Raw genomic sequence first — 22,977 nt, 5'->3', positions numbered from 1 at the left:
TACTATGCATTATACAGAATTGGCAAGACAGGGCCCAACTGTATCTCAGGGTGTATGCAGCAGGGGTATTACTTGTGCATCTCAGGAGATGAGTCTAGATATGAGAACCAGAATAATCCAAAGTATTTTTGTTTTACTTTACTTTAGTTTTACTTATTATTTTGTTTATTTTTATGGGTGAAACTAGGACATGTTTGTGGAATTGAGGTTCATACTTAGAGTCTTGTGCATGACTTACAAGCATTGTACCACTGTTAGCATTGGCCTAATTTTCTTTTCATTTTTTCTTTCTTTTTTCTTCTTTTTAAATAACGATTTCAAATATAGCGAACCCATGAGTAGGTTTACATTCAGTGCTTCACTCGGGGAAATGGAGTGTTAACTTGGAATGAAGGATAAAGCCTGACTTTACAGTTACTGTCTTTAAAATGTCTCTCTTGGAGGTACTGCCAGTGTGAAGGAGGAATGTCTTCCTTGGCTCTGACCTCCTCCCTCTCACAGCGTACCTTCCGGTCATAGGGTAACTCCTGGAACTGTCACATCTTCTCTTCTCGAGGAGGGTGGCTGCTGCTCTGTTACCTCTTCTCCAGGTCAGGGGCATCGGGTTGGCGGCATCATCGGGACATGAAGTCACACCTGGGTCTGCTCCTCAGCTTCTTCTCCAGGTTCCAAAGCACCTGTCCTGGCCTCTGGTTCTTTTCAGAGCTTTTACCACAATGAGCACTTGGTCTCTGGAGAGAGAGATCTTTGGCTCGTGGGTTAGACATCTTTACTGCAAGGAAGCTGGAATGGGTAGACCAGTTCTCAGATATAGAAGTGTGGCTGTCTCCCTGATTTATTCCATTCCTCTTTCTTAACTAATAAGTTAAAGTTGTATTTCTTCCAATCATGCTCTCGGGGACAGGCACAGGTAGTTTGTTTAAGAATTTCTTTCCCTTTACCTGCATATTCTTAATCCTTGAATGGTATTTCTCGACATTATTAACTCTTTACTCTTATCGCACCCCTGTCCATCCTAAGAAAGTTCTCTTTCTGGAGACTTTCATGCCTCACCATGGGTTAGAACATTCTGGCCAGTAGATAACAAGTTACCATTTACTCTCCAATGGAATTGGTAGTATATTCCTACCAATTTTGTTGACAATTTTATTAGCTTTTAAGGTAATTGGGTTTACAGAAATTTTAGAATTTTGACTTTGCATGGTACTTCATTCAACCCAATCAAATATACATGTACATAGCACGGCAAGGTTAATCATAAATCATTTGTCATGACACTTTATCAACAGCTTTTGTTCTCAGCTGTACTTGAGGAGGTCCTTAATTAGTTGCACAGCTGTATTTGGCAGCAAGACATCTGTTTTATTTGTTTCTTGCATGTGGCTTTATTGGTCATTGTTTAGAGTACAAGGAGAAGGGCCGCAGAGTTAGAGTACATAAGCCTTGGGACCAAGACAGAGACGGTCTCTCCTCTTTACTTTATCCTTGTTTATATCCTTACATAAGGTAGCTCCATTGAGCATCCCTACATAACGGGGAAATAATGTTCTCTGAGGGGTTGGAGCACTGCATTTTCATTATTGGCTTAGTGACTCAGAATACTACCATTAATGTCTTTTTGGTTTTTTTATTTTATAGGATGAAAAGGAGCAGCTTATACAGTCCAAGAGTTCTGTTGCTAGTCTTGTTGGGAGATCAAAAACCATTGTTCAGCTAAAGCCACGCAATCCAGACCATGTGTTAAAGAGCACTTTATCTGTGAAGGCCATCTGTGACTACCGGCAGATTGAGGTGAGAGTGGAGCAGGTGCCTGGACTCTAGAGGGAAGGAGATGAGAGGGGAAGCCTTCAGTTAGTGTTGCACTGTAGGGGGAGCCAAGCCTGTAAACCCTGTACTTAGGAAGGCAGGAGGATGAAAGCCTGCTGGGCCTGTTAGGGAACATGTGTTTGAGAGGGAAGAAGGGTGGGGGAGGAGGAGGAAAAGTGAAGAGTGTTTGATGGTAATTTACGTATAAAAATATCTCTTTTATTATTATAAAACAAGACAAAAAAACCCAAACAAATCCCAAACTCCTCCTTACCTTAGAGAGTGGCATTATCATTCATTCATTGATTGCCTAAGTGTTGAGGGCGTGGGACCTTTTTACACTTTGGAGATATACACAGCATGCCCTGCTATGTAAAACTTTATTGTACCAGAGTCTGAGTGGAGCTGAGTATGTTGATGGTTACGTATAATCCTGACACTAGGGAGGCTGGGCAGAGGATCACTCCAAGTCCACGCCTGCCTAGACTACATAGTGTGAAACTCAAAGAATGAATTAGGAGTTGTCTCTAGGTTTCTTTTTCTAAAACAGATCACATTTATTATTTGTCTCTTAAGGTAAAGAACTGATGATTCAAAATGATCAAGCGTTTTCAGGAGCCTGGTAGGAAGAGCATGGGGGCAACCTAACTCTGGTGCTGGCACTGAGACTGCTCTTGACCTCTTAGGGTCTCCTTAAGCACACATGTTAGTCACTCCACATGCAACAGGGGCTTGATCAATACCCCCTTCCTTGACTTATTTGATGGGACATGGATTTATAAGTTTCAGGGACCCCCACTAAGTGGTAGCGAATTAGTCCTCCCTCCTACTCCCTCTTCCCTTTTCTTTTTTTTCTTAAAGAATGAAACATATTTATTGAGCATACTTGCAAGGGACAGTGAAAAAAAATACTACCTTGATAACACAACTTTTATGTTCTGCATATGTAAGCATGTTTGGTGTATTTGCATGAAGGTATATGTGTTTAAATGGGATCTGTATGCACAAGGGTGCTTATGCATGCAGAGGACAGAGGTTCTTTTATCGCACTACACTTCATTCCCTGAGGTTGGGATTCTTGGTAATTGGAGCTAATCTAGCTAGCCAGCTTGCCCTGGGCTCTCTTCCTCTGCTTCCTAATCACTGGGATAACAGCCATCTGCCTTGTCCACCTGGCTCTCATGTGACAAGAATCTGAACTCTGGTTCTCATACTTGTACAGCAAACACTTCAAGCACTGAGCCTAAGGGAAACGTTTATTTGTTTTGTGCTTAGGTGTATGCTTGTATAAAGGTAAGGGACATGTGAGTGCCCTGGTGCACATGTGCTCCATTTGAGTGTAAGTCAGAAGGGAACCGTGGGTTTGAGTTTACTCTTCACCATGTAGGTTTCAGGACTTGAACTCAGATTATCAGGCTTGCCTGGCACCCAAGACCTTTACCCATTGATTGTCTTAGTTTGGGTTTTGCTGCTGTGAACAGACACTATGACCAAGGCAACTCTTTTAAGGACAACACTAAATTGGGGCTGGCTTACAAGCTTAGAGGTTTAGTCCATTATCATCAAGGCAAGAGCATGGCAGAGTCCAGGCAGGCATGGTGGAGGAAGAACTGAAAGTTCTTCATGTTCATCTGAAGGCTGCTAGGAGAAGACTGGCTTCCAGACAGCTAGGATGAGGGTCTTAAAGCCCACGCCCACAATGACAGACTTTCTCCAACAAGGCCACATCTCCTGATAGTACTACTCTCTGGGCTAAGCATATACAAACCATTGCAGTGAAAGAAGGCTTTTTTCTTAGCTGTGCTGTATCTGTAGGATCAGACATCAGTAGTTATTGGTTTTTCTATAGCAATAATTTGTGACTTTATCTTTTTAGATAACTATTTGCAAAAATGATGAATGTGTGCTGGAAGATAATTCTCAGAGGACCAAATGGAAGGTGATCAGCCCTACAGGGAATGAGGCAATGGTGCCGTCAGTCTGCTTCCTCATTCCCCCACCAAATAAGGAGGCCATTGAGGTGGCCAGCAGGTAACAGTGGCACTGTGCTATTTGGAACAGACCTCCCATTAAGTGTGTCAAGTGTCCCACTACCAGCCAAGTAGATCTTTAATAAATCTGTTCTTCAGGTGAAATAATCCAGTATAAAAGTACTTTTTATTCTCCTGTAGTAATTGTTGTCTCCAAGGCTTATAGTCTCCATCTGCTAACCTTGGCCTAGTTCTCTGGAAGCTTTTGTCTCTGTACAATCTAATCTAGGCCTAGAATGTTTTCAACCTCTGAGACTTACTACTGAATAAGCTCACCCTTTCTAGTTCTTTTTGAACTCTGACTGGCTGATTCAACTCAACTGTTCTGGCTCAAACTTCTCTCCAAGCTGACTGATTTAATCTGGCTTCTCTCAGTTTTCCTGAAGTGCTCTGCTTGGTCTCATGCTAGCTTTGGCAATTTGTTCTAATCTTCTGGCTTCTTCTCATTCTCTGGCTTGTTCTGTCTTTACCTGTGTCTAGCTGTCTTTGTAAAATTTTTCCAGTAGAACTATCTCTTCTTTTTTATTTCTCTTCACTGCCCTAATAAGTACTTCACAGTTAGTAGTTTGGGTTAGCTAAGTAGCTCAGGGTTAATAGCAGAGTTAGCAGTTACTGCTCCTTTAAGTAGCTTGGGCATAGCCTATTCTGTCATACCTTTCTCTGTTTGTCATTTTGTCTGCTACTCAATTAGACATCACTTTCAAACAGAGGTACTTCCTTCTACAATCAAACTTTGCCTTCATTGTTTGGGATTAAAGGTGTGTACTAAGGGTATGTCTGTATTCCAGTCAGATGGATTAAAGGTGTGTGCCACAACTATCAACATATTTTTTTCCAGTAAATAACACAATCTCAAGGTTTACAATGTGATCAAAAATCCTGTAGCAATTTAGTAATAATTCTAGACCCATTCTTAGCATTGAGTAGATTCTCTCAATAAATGGTTGTTGAATTCCAAGAATGAAGGAATAGGTGGGCAGACTGTGTATTAGTAATTATTTTCTTAGAGTAAGAGTTTCCTTTTGGGTTTTCTATCTGCATATTAAAGACATATTTCCAAGTTTGTTCTTCCTTCCTTCCTTCCTTCCTTCCTTCCTTCCTTCCTTCCTTCCTTCCTTCCTTCTTTCCTTCCTTCCTTCCTTCCTACTCTTCCTTTCTTCCAAAAGGCTCTTCAGTACGCCAGCTGCCACAGATAACTTTCACCTTTTCTTCCCTTGGAATCCTTTCTTGGCCCATTTTGTTCTCCTCTCCCCTTGTGGATCTGATTTGCAGGCCTGACTCTAGCATTCATTTCACTTTCATCTTAGGTTCTCTTTTTGTCTCCTTGGAGTGGTAACCACTGATTTCTAGATTCCGAGTCTTCTCTATTGACTTACTGCCTGGTTGGTAGAACATGTTCTCTGTAAACTTAGTGACAAAGATGGCACCTCTGTTTCTTTTTTTAAAAAGTATATAGCAGTAAAAAGTCACCATTTGTAGTGAGCAATTATACCAAGAGTACAAAACTGTTAAATTCTTTCATCTTCAAGATGCTTCTGAGTAGAATCTTTTTTTCTACCAGCATAATGATGTAGAATAGTTAAGCACTTCTGCCTTTTAGATGCAAGCTTTGTTTCTCTGGTAGACTCTCCTTAGACTATTCTTTCTGATCTTCTGTCTTTGGATGAGTCTCTTCCTCTTCAGTGGATATGAACAAAATCTGGGAACTCTTTCAGATCTCATAAAAAATTTCCGAATTATTGTTTTTTTAAAAAAAATTAGCATGTATTATACAAGCAAGATGCTTTATAGAGTGTACTTGGATCTGTATTGTCCTCTGGGTTTGGGGTGGATGAGTGGTTGGTTGATTTGTTTTGTTCTCAGGAATCCCCATTTATCACATATTAGGGTTCCCAGGCTCATTCTCTAATACCTTGTTTTCTATTTTTCTTCCTTTGTGTCTTATTCTTCTTTTGAGATTACCACTTAAATGAACTTTCCATGGGATTTCTTGGATAGAGGAAAATAAACTGTTGCATTTTTTTTTAAAGTAACTGAAATCCTGATGCCTTATTTCCTGTTTTATATTTTATATCTCATATTTTCTTCTCACGTTGAAGACATTTAAGATAACTTAGTGGTTTGATGAGTATATGTGTATTTATTTGCAAGCCATCTAGGATTCAGATTGAAGTAGGCATGGGATGCTTACCTTGTTTCCCAAGTAAACTTAAGTTACTATTGTTTTACCTATTTCAAGAATGTTTTGACTATGTGGCACAATAAATCACTTTTAAGAAGTGTTGGTACAGCTGGACAGTGGCGGCATACACCTGTAATCCCAGCACTCTGGGAGGCAGAGGCAGGCGGATTTCTGAGTTCAAGGCCAGCCTGGTCTACAGAGTGAGTTCCAGGACAGCCAGGACTATACAGAGAAACCCTGTCTCGAAAAAAAGCCAAATCCAAAAAACAAACAACAACAACAAAAAGAAGTGTTGGTACAGTTTTCCAACAGTTCTAATGGGGATATTTTTATCTATATTCTTTGTATTCCTGCTTTTCTTGTCAGGAAACTGTCTGGCTTCTTGTAATCATCTTGCATTCAGGTAACTTTTATTCTACTGGAAGTATATTTATACATAATTCCATAGACAATCCAAATCAAATATATCAATAAATTCCAAACTTATCTGTGTGGTCAGAGCAAGCTTTCTTTTCCTTCTTAGCACACATCTCTACTCTGCAGTCACATCTCTGACATGTAGTTTGCTATTTCTGTTGTTTCTAGGGTCGAACAGTCTTACCAGAAGGTTATGGCCCTTTGGCACCAGCTACACATTAACACCAAAAGCCTTATCTCCTGGAATTACTTGCGAAAGGACCTTGACACAGTACAGACCTGGAACTTAGAAAAGGTAATTGGGAAGCTGTTACCTTTGGCTGATACGTGGTGGGTAAGCTTTGTCGGAAGCAGTTCTTTCATTTCTGAAACATGTCCCCCAGATCAATGAGGTATGGTTGAGTTCAGGATGCTATTTCAGGATTAGGCACCTGACAGCCTTAACAACTAGCAGTTTGAGAGGTAAAGAAACGGCAGGTGAAAGTAAGAGAGTGTAGTTTTCTCACTGTGTGGACCTGGTGCCACCCTTGTGTAAGATGCACAGAGTATAGAGTGGGTGATCACTAGTCTACTTTTATTAACGTACATGCAGGTTGCAACTAATGGAATACCTCTGCAGTCCTAGCCCCTGGAGTTGAGACTGGAGGATTATGAGTTCAAGGCCAACACAGATTATATAGTAAGACTGTGAATGTAGGAAAGACAAGGAACATTGTGCAGTGGAGTTTGAGGGATAGTATGGGGTAGTTGCTGTTTATGTTGTTTAGGTTGGGATGTTGATTATATAGATGAATTTGGTTACTGAAAATCAACATGTTTACAGCAATTCATTCATTCATTCAAGACAAGATCTTACTCTGTATCCCTGGCTGGCCTGGAACTCACTCTGTCTGCTTTTGTCTGTCCAGTGATGGGATTAAAGATGTCATTATGTCCAGCTGATTTGTACATTTTTGAATATATGTTTATAGAATCAACGGAATCAATAAAAAAGAAAGAAAGTGGTATTTTTTCTGTTCTAAAGAAATCTATTCTCTTGTCTTTAGCTTCGTTCCTTAGCACCAGGAGAGTGCCACCAGGTTATGAAGAACCTCCAGGCCCACTATGAAGACTTTCTACAGGACAGTCATGACTCTGCCCTCTTCTCTGTGGCTGATCGCTTGCGAATAGAGGAGGAGGTGGAAGCTTGTAAAACCCACTTCCAGCACCTGATGACATCAATGGAGAATGGTGTGTGCAAGGGCAGAGGGAGGGAGAGTGGTAGACAGAAACTCCTGAAGGGCGCTGACAGACTCCAACTACAGACAGTCTTACAAAGATGAATTCTCAAAATTATACTGTGGAATCGGATACTTTGGTTGTTAATAATAATCAGCCTGTCACATTTCTTCAGAACCCTAATGCTAATGTGTAATGCAGGGAATCAAAAGTCAGGAAGGATATTTCCAAAGTAAGACCTCGCTTTCATCAATGCGATTTCTGATGTGCCGGAGCCAGTGGATTAGCTCTGTATTAGCTCTGTTGTCTTCAGGTAGAGCTTAGTTTTCTGTGCTTGTGTGTTCACAGAGGACAAAGAAGAGACTTTGGCCAAGGTATACATCTCGGAGCTGAAGAATATCCGACTACGCCTGGAGGAGTGTGAGCAGAGACTGCTCAAACAAATTCAGTCTCCAGCCAGCTCTAAGACTGACAGAGATGCCAGGCAGGACATCGCATTGAGGATTGCAGAGCAGGAGGTGAGCTGCAGTTACAAGAATTGAAACTCCTTGTAGATTGAATTCACCTATCCCTGCAGCCTGTGGATGTGCCATGCACTGTGGAAAAGTGGGATTTAAGCTTCAAATATATAATTGAATTGATTCATTTCCAATTGAAAATAGGACTACTTTGTAACATTGTTCATTTGTGTCTCCATCTTTGTTATGCATTTTGTTCCTGATAGCACACACGAGAGGATTTGGAGCATTTGAGATCTGACCTGGATGCTATTTCTATGAAATGCAGCGTCTTTCTCCAGCAGTCTCCATCAGGCTCAAGTGCCACAACTCTGCGCTCAGAGCTAAACCTGATGGTAGAGAAGATGGACCATGTCTATGGTCTGTCTACTGTCTATCTGAATAAGTGAGTACCGTGTCTATGATCTCTCTACTGTCAATCTGAGTAAGCTGAAGCCTTAGATCAAAAGGAAGTCATCTTCTATTGAGATTATTCAATGAATGACCCAGAAAGACTGCAGGTCTTGAAAGTGGGTGTCTAGGCTCAGAAACTTTGGCTTTAGTTCCTTAGTAACATGGAATAAATCTATTTGGACTACAATAACAGATGTCAGTGTTATGGGAGATAAATATACTTGAATTGTTAGATCTGTTTCTTGCCTCATTTTTATTTGATTGGACACCTCTGGAAACAACACTTAAAGATAGTAAGGAAAATAGAAAGAGACAAAGAATTAAAACTATACCACACATTAGCGTTTGAAAGTCTTTTCCCCTCACCCATCTCTATACCTGTAATTTTGAACAATGGCAAATCTTAGATCCTTTGGTTTCAAGCAGACTTTTGCTCCTCCTTGCCACCACAGATGGCCTATCCCAGTGCCACTTAGAATCACTCTGAATTAGCTTAAACCAACAGTATGCACCATCAAACTTTCTCATTTTTACAAAAGCTTGTCATCATTTAATGTGATTAAACTGATTTGAGCAAAAGTGAGCTTAAGTGATCCACATTTTAAAACTCAAGTGCTGAGCTGGCCATGCTGAGGTCCAGCACTCCATAGAGAAAGACCAGTGGATCACTGAGTTCAAAGCTAGCCTGGTCCATTGAGTAATCTCCAGGATAGCCAGGTCTACATAGAGAAATCCTGTCTCAGAGGGAAAAAATTAAAGTGCTAATGAAGGAGTTGATTTTATCCCCACAGGTTAAAGACAATTGATGTTATAGTACGTAGCATACAGGACGCTGAACTGTTGGTCAGAGGTTATGAGATCAAGCTGAGTCAGGAAGAAGCAGTGCCAGCAGACCTCTCAGCTCTGGAGTCCCATCGGACCACATTACAGGTCAGCTCTCTATTTCTTAAGAAGTTGATTCACTGCCAGGCAGTGGTGGCGCACACCTTTAATCCCAGCACTTGGGAGGCAGAGGCAGGAGGATTTCTGAGTTCGAGGCTAGCCTGGTCTACAGAGAGCATTACAGGATAACCAGGGCTACACAGAGAAACCCTGTCTCGAAAAAAACAAAACAAAACAAAAAATGTTGAATCACAATTGCTTTGGGTTAACAGAGGATTCAGGTGGCATGACTTGACACTGATTCATGTTCGCACTTGAATCAGGCACAGTGCTGTTTTAATGTATTTTAATAGTGTGTTAGTAAAAGGGGAAGAGAAAAGGATAAAAGGGAAGCTAAAGAAGCTTTTTCTCCTGTTCAATCATGGCTTAATTAAACATACCCAACATTTCTATCACAGGAACATTGTAAGCACTTTACTGTGTGACTTCATTGACTCTCACGAGCTGCTGTGAGAAGTGAATAAGGGAGGGATTTTGGTTTCTTGACAGATGGGAAAACCAAGACCTAGCCAGCTACATAACTGTGCTTGGTCTCAAAGCTTATATGTAGTAATGTCAGGTTTAAAAACACAAAAAATTATACATGCGTTATTTTCCCCTTATGGTCTCCCTGTTTTCCCACCTGATATTCTTACCCCTGCCTTCCCAGTATGCACTAGGAAAGCTGAGCCTGTCCTCAGCAGAGGCCTTTCCTGGGCACAGTTTCTGGGTCACAGGCAACAGTGGTGACTCCACTCCACTCCACTGTCCTTTTGCTTGCCTCAGTCTTCTTTCAGCAAGGAAATGTTTAACCTGTTTCTTGTGGTTTTCTAGCACTGGCTTAGTGATGTGAAGGACAAGAATTCAGTGTTCTCAGTCCTGGATGAGGAAATCACTAAGGCCAAGGAAGTGGCAGAAGAGCTCCGACATCCAGCATCAGAGCCAAACTTGGATTTGGAGCGTTATCAGGAGAAAGGTTCTCAGCTACAGGAGCGGTGGCACCGTGTCATTGCCCAGCTGGAGACCAGGTGAGGGGTTCAGGCTTAAACAAAATCAGCTTCCAACTATTGTAGCATTCATGCTTAAAAGTAGGGATTCATGCAGAGGTGTGGAATTTTAAAACAATGTGGATTCTGAACATGAGAAGCCCCAGAAAATGTTAGACTCATCACCTGTAAGGCAGACCGAAAGCCCAGCCCACACGATCCACCATTAGGCTACAACCCTAGCCCAAGGCTCATTTTTGAGAACTTTTTTTTGGAAGGAAACAGCTTTGGAAGGGACACACATGAAGATGAAGCAGTAAGGGAGGAGAGAGATAACATTTAGTCATCCAGTTCAATCAACCCTGACAATCAATATCTCAGCCAGATCACCCTTATATCCCAGGCTTGATTTCAGTTGGCAGGAATACTGTTAGTAGTGCCATTCCTTATCTAGTTAAGCCATTCATGCCAGTGCCTCACCCAGTGCTTGGGATTAATTAGGTTCTTGTATGTGCTAGACATGCACTCTACCACTTAGCCACATCTCTAGTGCTGCGTGTTCTTTTTAATACGGACTTAAATGGTTATATGATAACCCTTTCCTAAGGAAAGAACTGAGGTTTTCATTCTTGTTTTATTAGGCTTGAATCTAATTTGATCCATTTTCAGAATGAGGCTTTATAGACTTTATGGCTTCTGCTACAGTTGCTGATTTTAGTAGGTTCAGTTCACTTCTGTCATTTGATGCCTTGCTTATGATGTAAGGTATGACTAGTAGAGACAGAAAATCGATCTTTCTTAGGCTAATAAGGGAATGAAAATTTGCAGGAACAGGAGTTTAATCAATTCGTATAAATCTGTATTGTCTCTACTTAAATTACTACCCTGAAGCTATGAGATTGACAGATATCTAAAGATAGTAACCTCTCTATCTTTCTTCACTTCCTGCTATAAGAAATTACAGTGCTTTATAAGTCATAGTCCTGGTATCCTGACAAATACTCTGTAAAATAAAGATATAAATGAAAAATTTGACAGGAATTATCTTGAGATGCTTGGCTCCATAGTGTTTTCCACAGCTCTTAGGACTTGTTTTACTCACTTTTAGGGCCCTGGGTGCACTCATACACATCACTCAACCTTGCATCACTTTTCTGCAAGTGAAATCCCATCCCCCATGGTTGAGCCCACCTGGAGGCCTGAGTGGCTACACTCTGTTTGTATTAACATTAGGATGCTTGACAGTGCTTCCGTTTGTGTCTCTAGGCAATCTGAGGTGGAAAGTATCCAGGAAGTTCTGAGAGATTACCGAGCCTGCCATGGAACGCTCATCAAGTGGATTGAGGAGACCACTGCCCAGCAGGAAATGATGAAGCCGGGCCAGGCAGAGGATAGCAGAGTGCTGTCAGAGCAGCTTAGTCAGCAGACGGTGAGTGTGGCCGCAAGACAAGGGGAAGGAGAAGTTAAGACTCATCTTAGAGATGACAATACTGCATCAATTAAACCTCCTCCAAATGGTGAGACATCTAAGCCCCTCTGTTTGTGTTTTTGAAAAAGATACTGATTTTCTGTTTAGGCCAGAGAGAGACCCGTTAGGTCCTCCACTCCTGAGTTTCTATGCTATTTATTGAAACTACTGAACTTCTCCATTTTGTTTCTTGATATTATATTTTATTACACTAGGACTGGGCTGTAGGGGTTTGAAAAGCTATGAGTAGAAGAAAATTACTTAAAGCATTTTTGGTTGGTGTTTTCTTTTACTTTGTTTAATACCATGCCATTAAGTATATGAGATCTGAGTTTAGTTGTCTTATTACAGTCCTGGCTTATGTACTACTTACTAGCTAGAAAACATTGAAGAAATTAATCACCTTTCAGTATTATTCTATTTCCTTATCCTTAAAACAGACACAGTTTATTATTCCTTTAAACTGCCTGATGAAGTTATTGCTAAAACCACATAAGGCTCTACAGATAACATGTTAAAGTAATGTAGTTCTCTAAGTGTAGCTCCAAGACCAGCAGCCTCAGTATCCCCTTAATGGTGTCAGAAATTCAGGTTCCTGTAGGACTAACCCTTCAGTCTGTGACCTATCTAGTCTTTCTGACTGTGATGATTCTAAGGTTTGAGATTCACTGCCTTAGAATATAGTAAGTTCTCACTGCTGAGTAATGATTGTCAGTGATAATGTCTTAATACTTTGGTTTCTAGGAACTGTTTGCTGAAATTGAGAGAAATCAGACAAAACTGGACCAATGTCAAAAATTTTCCCAGCAATATTCCACTATTGTGAAGGTAAATGTACCATATCCCAGAAAGAATAAATGATCTCCAGCTTAGGAAAGCTACATTATCACTGTAAGCCCTTCTCTGCACAGATTATGCAGAGCTCTTTCAGAGGCTGCCACCCCTTAGAGACTGTCTCTGAGCTAGGAACAACATTATTACCTGAGATGCTACTTGAAATGCCCTCAACCTATTGAATCTGGTTATACATGTTGATGTTTGAAAAACTGGGCTTATATCCTTGAAAGATTTTGGTCAGGGGAACAAGGTGATCATATTTGTTTCTTAGAAAGGTATCAGGAGCTAGGCAGTAGTAATCCCAGCACTCAGGAGGCAGAGGCAGGCAGATCTCTGAGTTTGAGGCCTGCCTGGTTTATAGAGTGAATCCCAGGACAACCAGGACAACACAGAGAAACCCTGTCTTTAGGGGGGGGGAGGTCTCAGGAGCTTGAGAGAGCAGACGTGGTAAGATAAATAAATAAACAAGGCACTATTTAAGTGAAGAAAGTGTGAAAGGTGGGGAGCAAAGCACTCAGAGGCTGCCGGGGAAGCACAGGAGACAGAGTAAAACAAGAAAAGGGTTTGAAAACAATTTCTGATCTGTACTGAATTAGGAAAACCCACTTTCCCTATTTGAACTTCAGCTTCCCCAAGAGTGAGATCAAAGAATTGGACATCAAATCACAGATTAAAAACTCAGGATTCAGCAAGATATGATCCACAGGCAGAGTGTAGGCCACACACTCTTTTTTGTACGGTCTATGAAAAAAATGTAAAAGAATCATATGATATATTTTTTTAATAAAAGAATAAAAACTGGGCAATGGGTATTGTTCATTTGACAGAAACCTTGCCTAGTGTGAGTCTCTGGCTTCAATTTCTAGTATCACATAAGACTGAACATAGCAATGCACACCTATAATGCCAGCATTTCGAAGGGTTAGGCAGGAGGATCAGAAGTTCAAGATCTGTTTTTTATCCACACTGGGAGTTTGAGACCACCCTAGACTACATAAGACCCTGACCAATAAATAAATAGATAAGAATTTGAATTTTCAGCTGGGCAGTGGTGGTGGGAGGCAGAGGCAGGCGGATTTCTGAGTTTGAGGCCAGCCTGGTCTACAAAGTGAGTTCCAGGGCAGCCAGGGCTAAACAGAGAAACCCTGTCTTGAAAAAAAACAAAATCCAAAAAACCAACAACAAAAAAAAAAAAAAGAAAGAAAGAAATACTCAAGAATTTGAATTTTCAGTGTAAGTAAAATTTGAAATTTTATAATTTTCATAATAAAAATTTCAAATTTTTATTATAAATAGATACAGTCATTTATAGAGACAGAATTAGTATTTCTGACAGGCAGAATGGCCCAATATTTGCCAACCTATAGTCTGAAGAAACACTAAAGAAACACTTCCAGCAAGAAAATACTATGTTTTTGTTGTGTGATATGTTAACTATGATCTTAAGTAAAGGAAGTCACATTTCTTCTGTCCTAGGACTATGAGTTGCAGCTGATGACTTACAAGGCCTTTGTGGAGTCACAACAGAAATCTCCAGGCAAGCGCCGTCGCATGATTTCCTCTTCAGATGCCATCACACAGGAAGTGAGTGGATGGGAGGAAACCCCCATGTCTTCTGAGGGGGAGTGGGGAAGGGGCTGTGGGAGGAGAGGAGGGTCTGTAACTGGGATGTTAAGTGAGTAAGTTAACGGAGAATAAAAAAGAAAAGCTCTCATTTGTCTCATCTTTCTGTTGTCTTCCTTATTCAACTGTTGAATTTACTTCTCCGGATAGTAACTTATCTAAATTGTTCTATTTATAGTTCATGGACTTGAGGACTCGATACACAGCTTTGGTGACATTAACGACTCAGCATGTAAAATATATCAGTGATGCCCTCCGGCGGCTGGAAGAGGAAGAGGTGAGAATAGTTGGGTCCCATACTTGTTAAAAGAATGATTAAAAATGCTGTGCCTTTCCAGACATGGTGGTGCATGCATTTAGTCCCAGCACTTGGTAGGTAGAAGCAGGTGTAGGCCAGCCTGATCTACAGGACAGCCAGGGTTAAACAGAGAAACCCTGTCTTGATAAACTACCAACAATAGCTATGCCTCAAGCAGAGGGTATAGCCCATTAGTATTTCTTGTAGCTAACATGTACCAAGTCCTCAAGTTGATCCTATCACTACATACTAAAACATGCTTCATCTTTTAAAAGATAAATAAAATTCATGCAGTCATTTTTTTTTTTTATTTATAGTGATCATGTTGTTGCTTAATACTAAACCAGTGCTCCTAGAGGAAATAGTTACTTTCTATAATCCCCAGGTCACATATACAGCCTGGTTCATATGTATTTTTGTTTAAAGAAACTTTATTTAATGTGTATCATTGTTTCTTGGAAGCATCTACAACTTTTTTTTTTTTTAAGATTTATTTATTTATTTATTTATATGAGTACACCATTGCTCTCTTCAGACACATCAGAAGAGGGCATCAGATTCCATTACAGATGGTTGCGAGCCACCATGTGGTTGCTGGGAATTGAACTCAGGACCTCTAGAAGAACAGTCGGGTGCTCTTAACCGCTGAGCCATCTCCCCAGCCCCCATCTACAACTTTTTTATCTGCAAAATATTTATCAAAGATGTAAGATGTATCCCCTTCCTACCTATGCCCATTATTGTGGCAGGTGCAGGAAGCTGTGGATCACCTTTCATCCACTCATAGGAAACATGGGGGAATGCGAAGTGAGGAGAGGCTATACACTCCCTCATCCACCCCCAGTGACACCCTCCTCCAGCAAGGTTCCACTTGCTAAAGATGGTATAACCTACCCAAATAACACCCACCAACCAGGGACTGAGTGCTCAAATGCCTATGGGGATATTCTCATTCAAACCATCGTATATTGTGAGAACAGAACCTCAGATAATGGTATAGGCACCTGGCAACTAGTTTCTTATCATTCATACTGAATCATTTTTGAGTAACCTTTGGAGTTTCAAATAAATTTTAGTGAGTGAACATTTCCAAATATACAAATATGCCTGTTACTTTCACCTTTAAGTATTTTCATTAGAGAAAGGGGAATATCTCAGTCACTTTTTGTTGTTAGGGTATGATATCATGACCCACTCAGCTTATAGAAGAGTTTATTTGGGGCCTACAGTTTCAGATGGTTAATGTCTGTGTTTACCAGTGGAGGGAGCATTGCAGGCAGGCAGGCAGACACTGGAACAGTGGCTGAGAGGTCATCTGGATTTACAAACAGGAAGAAGCAGAGCACACCCTGTTGAAATTACAAGAGTCTTTTGCCACCTCAAATCCTCCCCCTCTGAGCCTTCTCCACCAACAAAGCCACACCTTCTAGTCCTTCCCCATCTCATCAGTTGGGGACCAAGTAATCAAAACAGGGATCTATGGATGCATTCTCATTCAAACCACCACACAGTATAAGTGGAAATCTTCAGTAAAGCATAATTTGTTGGAGAAAAATATTAAAAATCTCCATAGTGTGTACAGTAAAATGTTATGACACTATTAAAAATAATGTAATAGATTTAAGCAAGTTGGCATAGAAAGTTACTTATAATATATTAATATGTTATACTAGATATAATGATTTCAGTAAGAACTATGTATCGACAAAGGTATAACACTGCATAGAAACAATTTGAGAAGTGTGTTTATGTGTGAACTTCTGGAGAACTAGACTCTAGTATATAATATACATTCCCATTCCTGGTTTGGTCCTATGTAATAAGTATGTAATCTTTTTGTAATTACAAAAATCTTTGCCAGGTAGTGGTGGCTCATGCCTTTAATCCCAGCACTTGGGAGGCAGAAGCAGGAGGATTTCTGAGTTCCAGGCCAGCTAGGTCTACAAAGTGAGTTCCAGGACAGTCAGGGCTACACAGAGAAACCCTTTCTCGAAAAAAGAAAGGAAAAAAAAAATCTTTGAAAGCTGTTTTTAAATACTCATAGACATGCCATGAAAATTAGATAGCAATGTATATCTTTTGTCCATTATGTTAGTGCTTACTCCATGTAGTCTCTCTGTTTATTCATGGATGTAAGAATTATTAAACTAGCAAGATTCTGTACGTAAAGGACAATGTATTTCCTATCTGGCTTTGGAAATAAAACACCAGGCCAGCCTAGTGAGACTGATCACAGTATTGACTTTCTATTTCCTGTTACAGAAAGTAGTAGAAGAGGAAAAGCAAGAACATGTGGAGAAGGTTAAAGACCTTTTGGGTTGGGTGTCTACTCTGGCAAGAAATACACAAGGAACAACTACCTCATCTCACACTACTAGTGTGTCCGTAGACATTGAGAAGGCCATTTTGGAGCAGCAGGTGAGTAGAAAGTCATCTCTCTCTGCACAGGTGGAATCATGCATGGAATAGTTCCCATGACTGCTCCAAAGACAATTCTCACTTTAGAAAATGCTAACTCCAAGACTTACAACAACTTCAGCTGCCTATGTGTTTGCTTACCTTTTTAAACATCTGTAGCCCATTTATAATGCTTAACCTAGATTGTATTTTCTCCTTGGTTCTTGAAATTTTATTTGAAATCACGTTTGACTCTTAAGTCTTGAGTTTGAAAAAAACAATTACTTTTTTATTTCTACTACTAGGTTCTGGCAGAGGAGCTGACAACCAAGAAAGAACAAGTTTCTGAGGCCATTAAAACGTCACAGATCTTCTTAGCCAAGCATGGTCATAAGTGAGTCTGATCTTTTCTTTTTTATTTTTTGTTTTGTTTTGTTTTTTATCTATGTAAGTACGCTATAGCTGTCTTTAGACATACCAGAAGAGGGCATCGGGTCCCTACTACAGATGGTTGTAAGCCACCATGTGGTTGCTGGGAATTGAACTCAGGATCTTTGGAAGAACAGTCAGTGTTCTTAACCACTGAACCATCTTTCCAGCCTGAGTCTGACCTTTGCAACTGGCTGAATCTCCCTCCCCACCCCCACCCCGAGACAGCGTTTCTCTGTGTAGCCCTGGCTGTCCTGAAACTCACTCTGTAGACCAGGCTGGCCTCGAACTCAGAAACCCGCCTGCCTCTGCCTCCCAGAGTGCTGGGATTACAGGAGTGCACCACCACCGCCCGGCTTGAATCTTAAGAGTCATGATGAGGAATTAGACTGGACAATTCCTGAAACAAGAGCCTTATATTTTGTACTGGGGTTTTTGTTTTGTTTGTTTGTTTTGTTTTATTTTGTTTTTTTAACCTCAGCTATGGGGAGGAATCTTAAATATGATTGACAAGGGGGGATAATAGAAGATGAGAGCCAAGAGTGAAATAATGAATGCAAGAAATGCAGTAGATTACAGAGCTGACAAAGATTCAAGAGGTATTAAGGGACTAGCGAGATGGTTCAGTACATAAAGGCGCTCGCCACCAAGCCCAGCAACCTGAATCCCATCTCCAGGATCCACGGGGTAGATAGAGAGACTAACTATATTTTCTAGATTTCCCGCTGATCTCCATATGTATTTGCATATACAATAAATAAATGTATCTATTTAAAAAAAGATATTAAGAATGGTGAAACTATGGGTTTGGTCACATGGAAAATCATTAGAAAAACTGCTAGACTAGTGGTTCATGCCTTTATTTCCAGCAGAGGCAGGGAGATCTCTGAATTCAAGGCCGACTTGATCTACATAGTGAGCTGTAGGCCAGCCAAGGCTATACATAGTGAGACACTGTCTCAGAACAACAAAAAGCCCTGCTAGGCTACTAGCATAGGCTATTGGTTATATGATGGTGCCACTCACATAGATAAGAAGCACTGACCAAGGAGGGAGTTGCAGAAGAATGTAGGTTAGACATTGTTGAATATGAGAGCCTTTAGAACCTCAGAGTGGAAATTCCTAGTATATAGTAAGATTCATGGATTACCTTGTTCATGCCTTAGGTAGTACACTCAACAAAGATTCCCAGAGGGCAGCTATGTAGGAAGTTTGGAAATAATGACAGAAGTCTTAAGAGACAACGATTTAAGTCACTAATGTAGTAGAAATCATAAGGGTAAATTAACCTAAAAAGACTTTCAGATCTTCTCTGTAAAGGAAACTTAAAAGAAGGACTATAAAAAAAAAAAAAAAGGACACACAAGAAAGTTGAAAGAGGAGGGAGGGTTCAAAAATCAAGAAAAATTGATGAATATCTAACATTTGTCTGTTGGAACTTTTTTGAATGAAAAGTTGTTGGGTGAAATCAGAGTCAGTATGATGACCAGTAAGTAAATGAGAGGTCAGGAGGCCGAGAAACTGAAACTCCGCTCCTTTCCTAAAGTGTGATCGTAGGACAGGAAGGCATTAGTCCGGGTAATGAGAAACAGAATGCACTCTCACAAACCTTTAATTAGAAGGTGGAAGACACTTACCTGAGTTCATAGACTGCCTGAATTACAGCAAAGAGCTAATAGGAGGAAGGAGGGGAGTGAGAGAGGTTGGAACTAATTGGTAGGTAGAAAGTAGAATTTTAATCAGTAGTCAAGACAGCTTTTCTCCTGCAGTAAGTGGACATAGGCTCAGGAAAGGGGTGTGTCAAGGTAGTTTTGTCAAGAGTGAGGCCCAAGAGCAAGAGAAGTAATCGCTAGTGGTCTCTCTGTATCTTATTTTTAAGTAGGGGGTTTACTGAAGATAAGACAGTGCTCATGCAAAATGAAAAGGGATTAACTGAAGACTCCGGCTGGATTTTCTAGGGGACATCGCAAGGATCAGTTAAATTACAAACCTGTAGAATTTCTATATGTCTATGGGATGCTCCCTCCCTCACAGTATGTATTTGACATCATGTGGGATCTTAGAGATCTTGTTTTCTTCTAATTAATGAGTGGACAGGCAAGAATAATATTAAGAACCTAATTAAGAAAATTCATTGCAGGTTTAAATTCCAGAGATAAACTGACAACAAATAGAGATTGACTCAGAGTCAAGGAAAGCTTGGGGGAATTTTAATCAGTTTGTAGGTAATTCTAACATAAATAAGCATAGTTCATTCTCAGAATTAATATGGGGGAGGCAACCCACTTTTAGATTTCACCAGATTCAAGATGTGAACCTCTAGGAAGACAGGAAATGAATGACTGTGGTAACAAACACATGGAGACAGTAGGTGACAATATCTTGTTTCCTGCCTAAAGGAAATATGGTTGAATAATAAAACTTGGAGTTAAGTAAGCCTTGCATGGTGGTAATTTCATCGTAGGAAGCTAATCCAAAAGGATTACCAGTTTAAACTCACCTAGCCTGGGCTACAGAGAGACCTGATCTCTCAAAAACAAAACCCAAACCAAACAAAAATAGCTAAGAGTGGGAGAGGAGACAAGGGAAAAGGGGCGTGAGGAGGAATGTGCTCAACAGATAGATACAATAGATAGATACATCCACATACAACAGATAGATACATCCACATACAACAGATAGATACAACAGATAGATACATCCACATACAACAGATAGATACATTCACATACAAAGGCTTTAAAAATAAGGGAAGTTAAAGATGACTAGGTAAATAATAGGTAAATGAGATTTAAAATGATTTAAAATTTGTTTAAAATGAGAATAACTGTGGAAGGAGTAAAGACATAAAATAAGATTATATCATACATTTTTGAGGTTTAATAATTTAAATGTGCAATGATTTTATATTATTTCAGCATTCAAATTTGCTGTATATGAGTAAGGCTAAGAAAGCAAGGTCATTTTGAATACAGTTGCAGAACTATAAGCACAGAGTTAAATAGCATTGATAACACTGAGAATCATAGGATATGTGTGAGATGCCAGGGTTGAGTATAGGAGACTGGTTGTATTCAGATAATCATTCATGGCAACAATATAGCAGTTTTGAATATAGCTTGGAGAATTTTTCTCCTTAGAGAAATATCATACTTCATCCTTCAGGCTTTCAGAAAAAGAGAAGGAACAGATCTCTGAGCAGTTGAGTGTCCTGAACAAGACTTACCATGACCTCTGTGATGGTTCCGCAAACCAACTCCAGCAGCTCCAAAGCGAGTTGGCTCAGCAGACAGAACAAAAGGTATTTTTAGTTTTTGGCTCTATATATTATGGAAGCCTTTAAGTGGTATGAAAGTGGCTTTGCTGATTGGGAGTCGTGTTCACTAGCTTGCCATGACCAATGTGACTTAATATTTAACCTCACCTTAGCAGCCATTTGTCATGTGTTTCTTTACTGGGGTTCCATGATGTATTGGTCAGTCAAAAATATCAGAGGGCACTTACAGCAAACCATCTGTATCTGATCTGCTCCCGCCTCCACCCACATTTTACCACTGCATATTGGAAAACAGTTAATGAGAATTTAAATTCTGTATTTTATCTGATCACAGGTCAATAAGATTATACTCCTTTGAGACATTGCCACCCAAGAGTTGATAGCCAAGGGTTGTGGATTTTGGCAAGAACATGTTCATAACCCTCTTTCCTCTGTTGAGTGACCAGGGAAAGTGAACTTTGAACTTCACTGACTGAGACGCTGGTTCCCCTCACCATCCATGGTCATCCTATCACGTAGCACATTACCAATTCTCACCTCCATTTTTGTACCACATAGAAGTCATTATAGTTGCTGTTGATCGTCTTAAGTTCTTTCTGGATACTTGTGTGTGTGTGTGTGTGTGTGTGTGTGTGTGTGTGTGTGTGTGTGCATTTAACCAAATTATATACATGTGTCTCTGGGATATACAGTGTGTTTGCCTGCTTATTTCCTATGTTGTGAAGCAATGGCTAGTTTATGTGCGGAAAACTAACATGGTAAATCACATTTGGTTTGCATGATTCAAAAAATGATTATTCAAACAAAATATACTTGATTCTGAAACATAGAGATAAATTCATAAAGTCTACAGGCTAGAACCAGCCCTACTTCAGTAATACATTTCCAGGAAGCATGTGCTGGTGTGGAATTCTCTGTGTAAAGCAGCCCACTCTAATGGCTGTTGCTTCACCATATAAGGGAGTATGTGAAAAGTTTTAACAATTGCTTGCTGAGAACATCCAGTTCTCATTTTGAAAAGTTAAAGAGGGCTGGGAGGGGGAAGAAGACAGACAGCTGCTGAGCACCACATTGAGCATGATGTGTCCCTGTACTGTGCGCGTTTCATGTGAAGTATTGTTCTGATTAACTGACATCCTTGCTTACAAGTTTCACTAACCCTTTGGAGTTTAAGCACAAATGCACAAAGGGAAAAGAGGACGACCTGTTGGGGGTTCTTTTTTGCAAAAAAACAAACAGTCGCATGCTGGACGCTAACCCCAAGCTTACACTGTGTGTGTGACACGGCTGAGCTGCTCCGTAAGGCTCTATTCCTATCTGCCTGAGGCTGCTCTGCAGTGTGGTAAGTAGACGCCTTTTGTTTGCCTTCCTCCTCTCCCTGTCCTTTTGTGCTCACCTAGGTCAGATGCCCATGTTCGGTAGACCAGATTTCTCTGGACCACTTCCCAGCGCAGTGCTGCCGTCTAGTCTCCAGTTATAAGAGTGTTGGAAGGAGTCACGAAGGCTTTTCTCTTCGGCTCAATTCCAGGCTTTTTTTTTTTTCTTTTTTCTTTTTTTCTTTTTTTCCCAATGTCAGCATTTTTGAGATTATAACCCTTACAGAAGAAATTGGAAATTTTCTCTAGTCTTCCTTTTTGTTATAACATCTCTTTTTCAACAGGCTTTATATGGATTTTTTTTCTTTTTCTTTTGTTTTTGTTTTCTTTTTGTTTTTTTGAGGTAGGTTCTGGAACTTGCTCTATAAACCAGGCTAGCCTTGGATTTAGAGATCCTCGTGGCTCTGCATCCCAAGTGCTGGGATTAAAGGTGTGTGCAAAACACCCAGCTTACGGATTTTCAAAAAAATTTACATATATATGTACATATATGTCAACAATCATACACCAATGAACATTTTTTCAATCTCTATAAAATAGACACATAGTAGATCTATATGGTATGTGTATGGTATGGTATATGGAACCCTGCAATATGGAAATTAAAGGTTAAGGCGAATAGCAAATAATATACCTTGTAGCATGGGGAGCTATGCCATTAATTGAGATATGCAATGGAGTGGAGAAATGAGCCAAGTCCCTTTTCTTATGTGCAGTCTTCATGCTTGAAATCCTTGTTCAGCCTTTAAAGTGAAAACTGTGGCCTGATAGTGTTAAAGATTTTCTTACACGTTGTCTATG

General features: G+C 40.2%; 1 protein-coding gene across 12 annotated transcripts in view; it reads left to right on the top strand.

Annotated features, from left to right (window-relative positions):
- The window catches only part of Macf1 (microtubule actin crosslinking factor 1), a 331,824-nt gene that overhangs the window by 177,984 nt on the left and 130,863 nt on the right, over positions 1–22,977 (top strand). For all 12 annotated transcript variants that reach the window (XM_052177285.1, XM_052177287.1, XM_052177284.1 and 9 more), the window contains exons 21-35: positions 1,639–1,791; positions 3,683–3,837; positions 6,604–6,730; positions 7,482–7,665; positions 8,002–8,171; positions 8,378–8,556; positions 9,356–9,494; positions 10,320–10,513; positions 11,738–11,900; positions 12,684–12,767; positions 14,253–14,360; positions 14,578–14,676; positions 16,960–17,115; positions 17,400–17,488; positions 20,689–20,824. In XM_052177285.1, the coding sequence (XP_052033245.1) occupies positions 1,639–1,791; positions 3,683–3,837; positions 6,604–6,730; positions 7,482–7,665; positions 8,002–8,171; positions 8,378–8,556; positions 9,356–9,494; positions 10,320–10,513; positions 11,738–11,900; positions 12,684–12,767; positions 14,253–14,360; positions 14,578–14,676; positions 16,960–17,115; positions 17,400–17,488; positions 20,689–20,824 (2,136 nt within the window). The remainder of the gene's footprint in view (positions 1–1,638; positions 1,792–3,682; positions 3,838–6,603; positions 6,731–7,481; positions 7,666–8,001; positions 8,172–8,377; positions 8,557–9,355; positions 9,495–10,319; positions 10,514–11,737; positions 11,901–12,683; positions 12,768–14,252; positions 14,361–14,577; positions 14,677–16,959; positions 17,116–17,399; positions 17,489–20,688; positions 20,825–22,977) is intronic.

The sequence above is a fragment of the Apodemus sylvaticus genome, chromosome 3 (genome assembly GCF_947179515.1).
Source record: "Apodemus sylvaticus chromosome 3, mApoSyl1.1, whole genome shotgun sequence".
In the NCBI taxonomy this organism is placed as follows: domain Eukaryota; kingdom Metazoa; phylum Chordata; class Mammalia; order Rodentia; family Muridae; genus Apodemus; species Apodemus sylvaticus.
The sequence above is the reverse complement of the archived record's forward strand: the minus strand, read 5'-3'. Positions and strand labels throughout refer to the sequence as shown.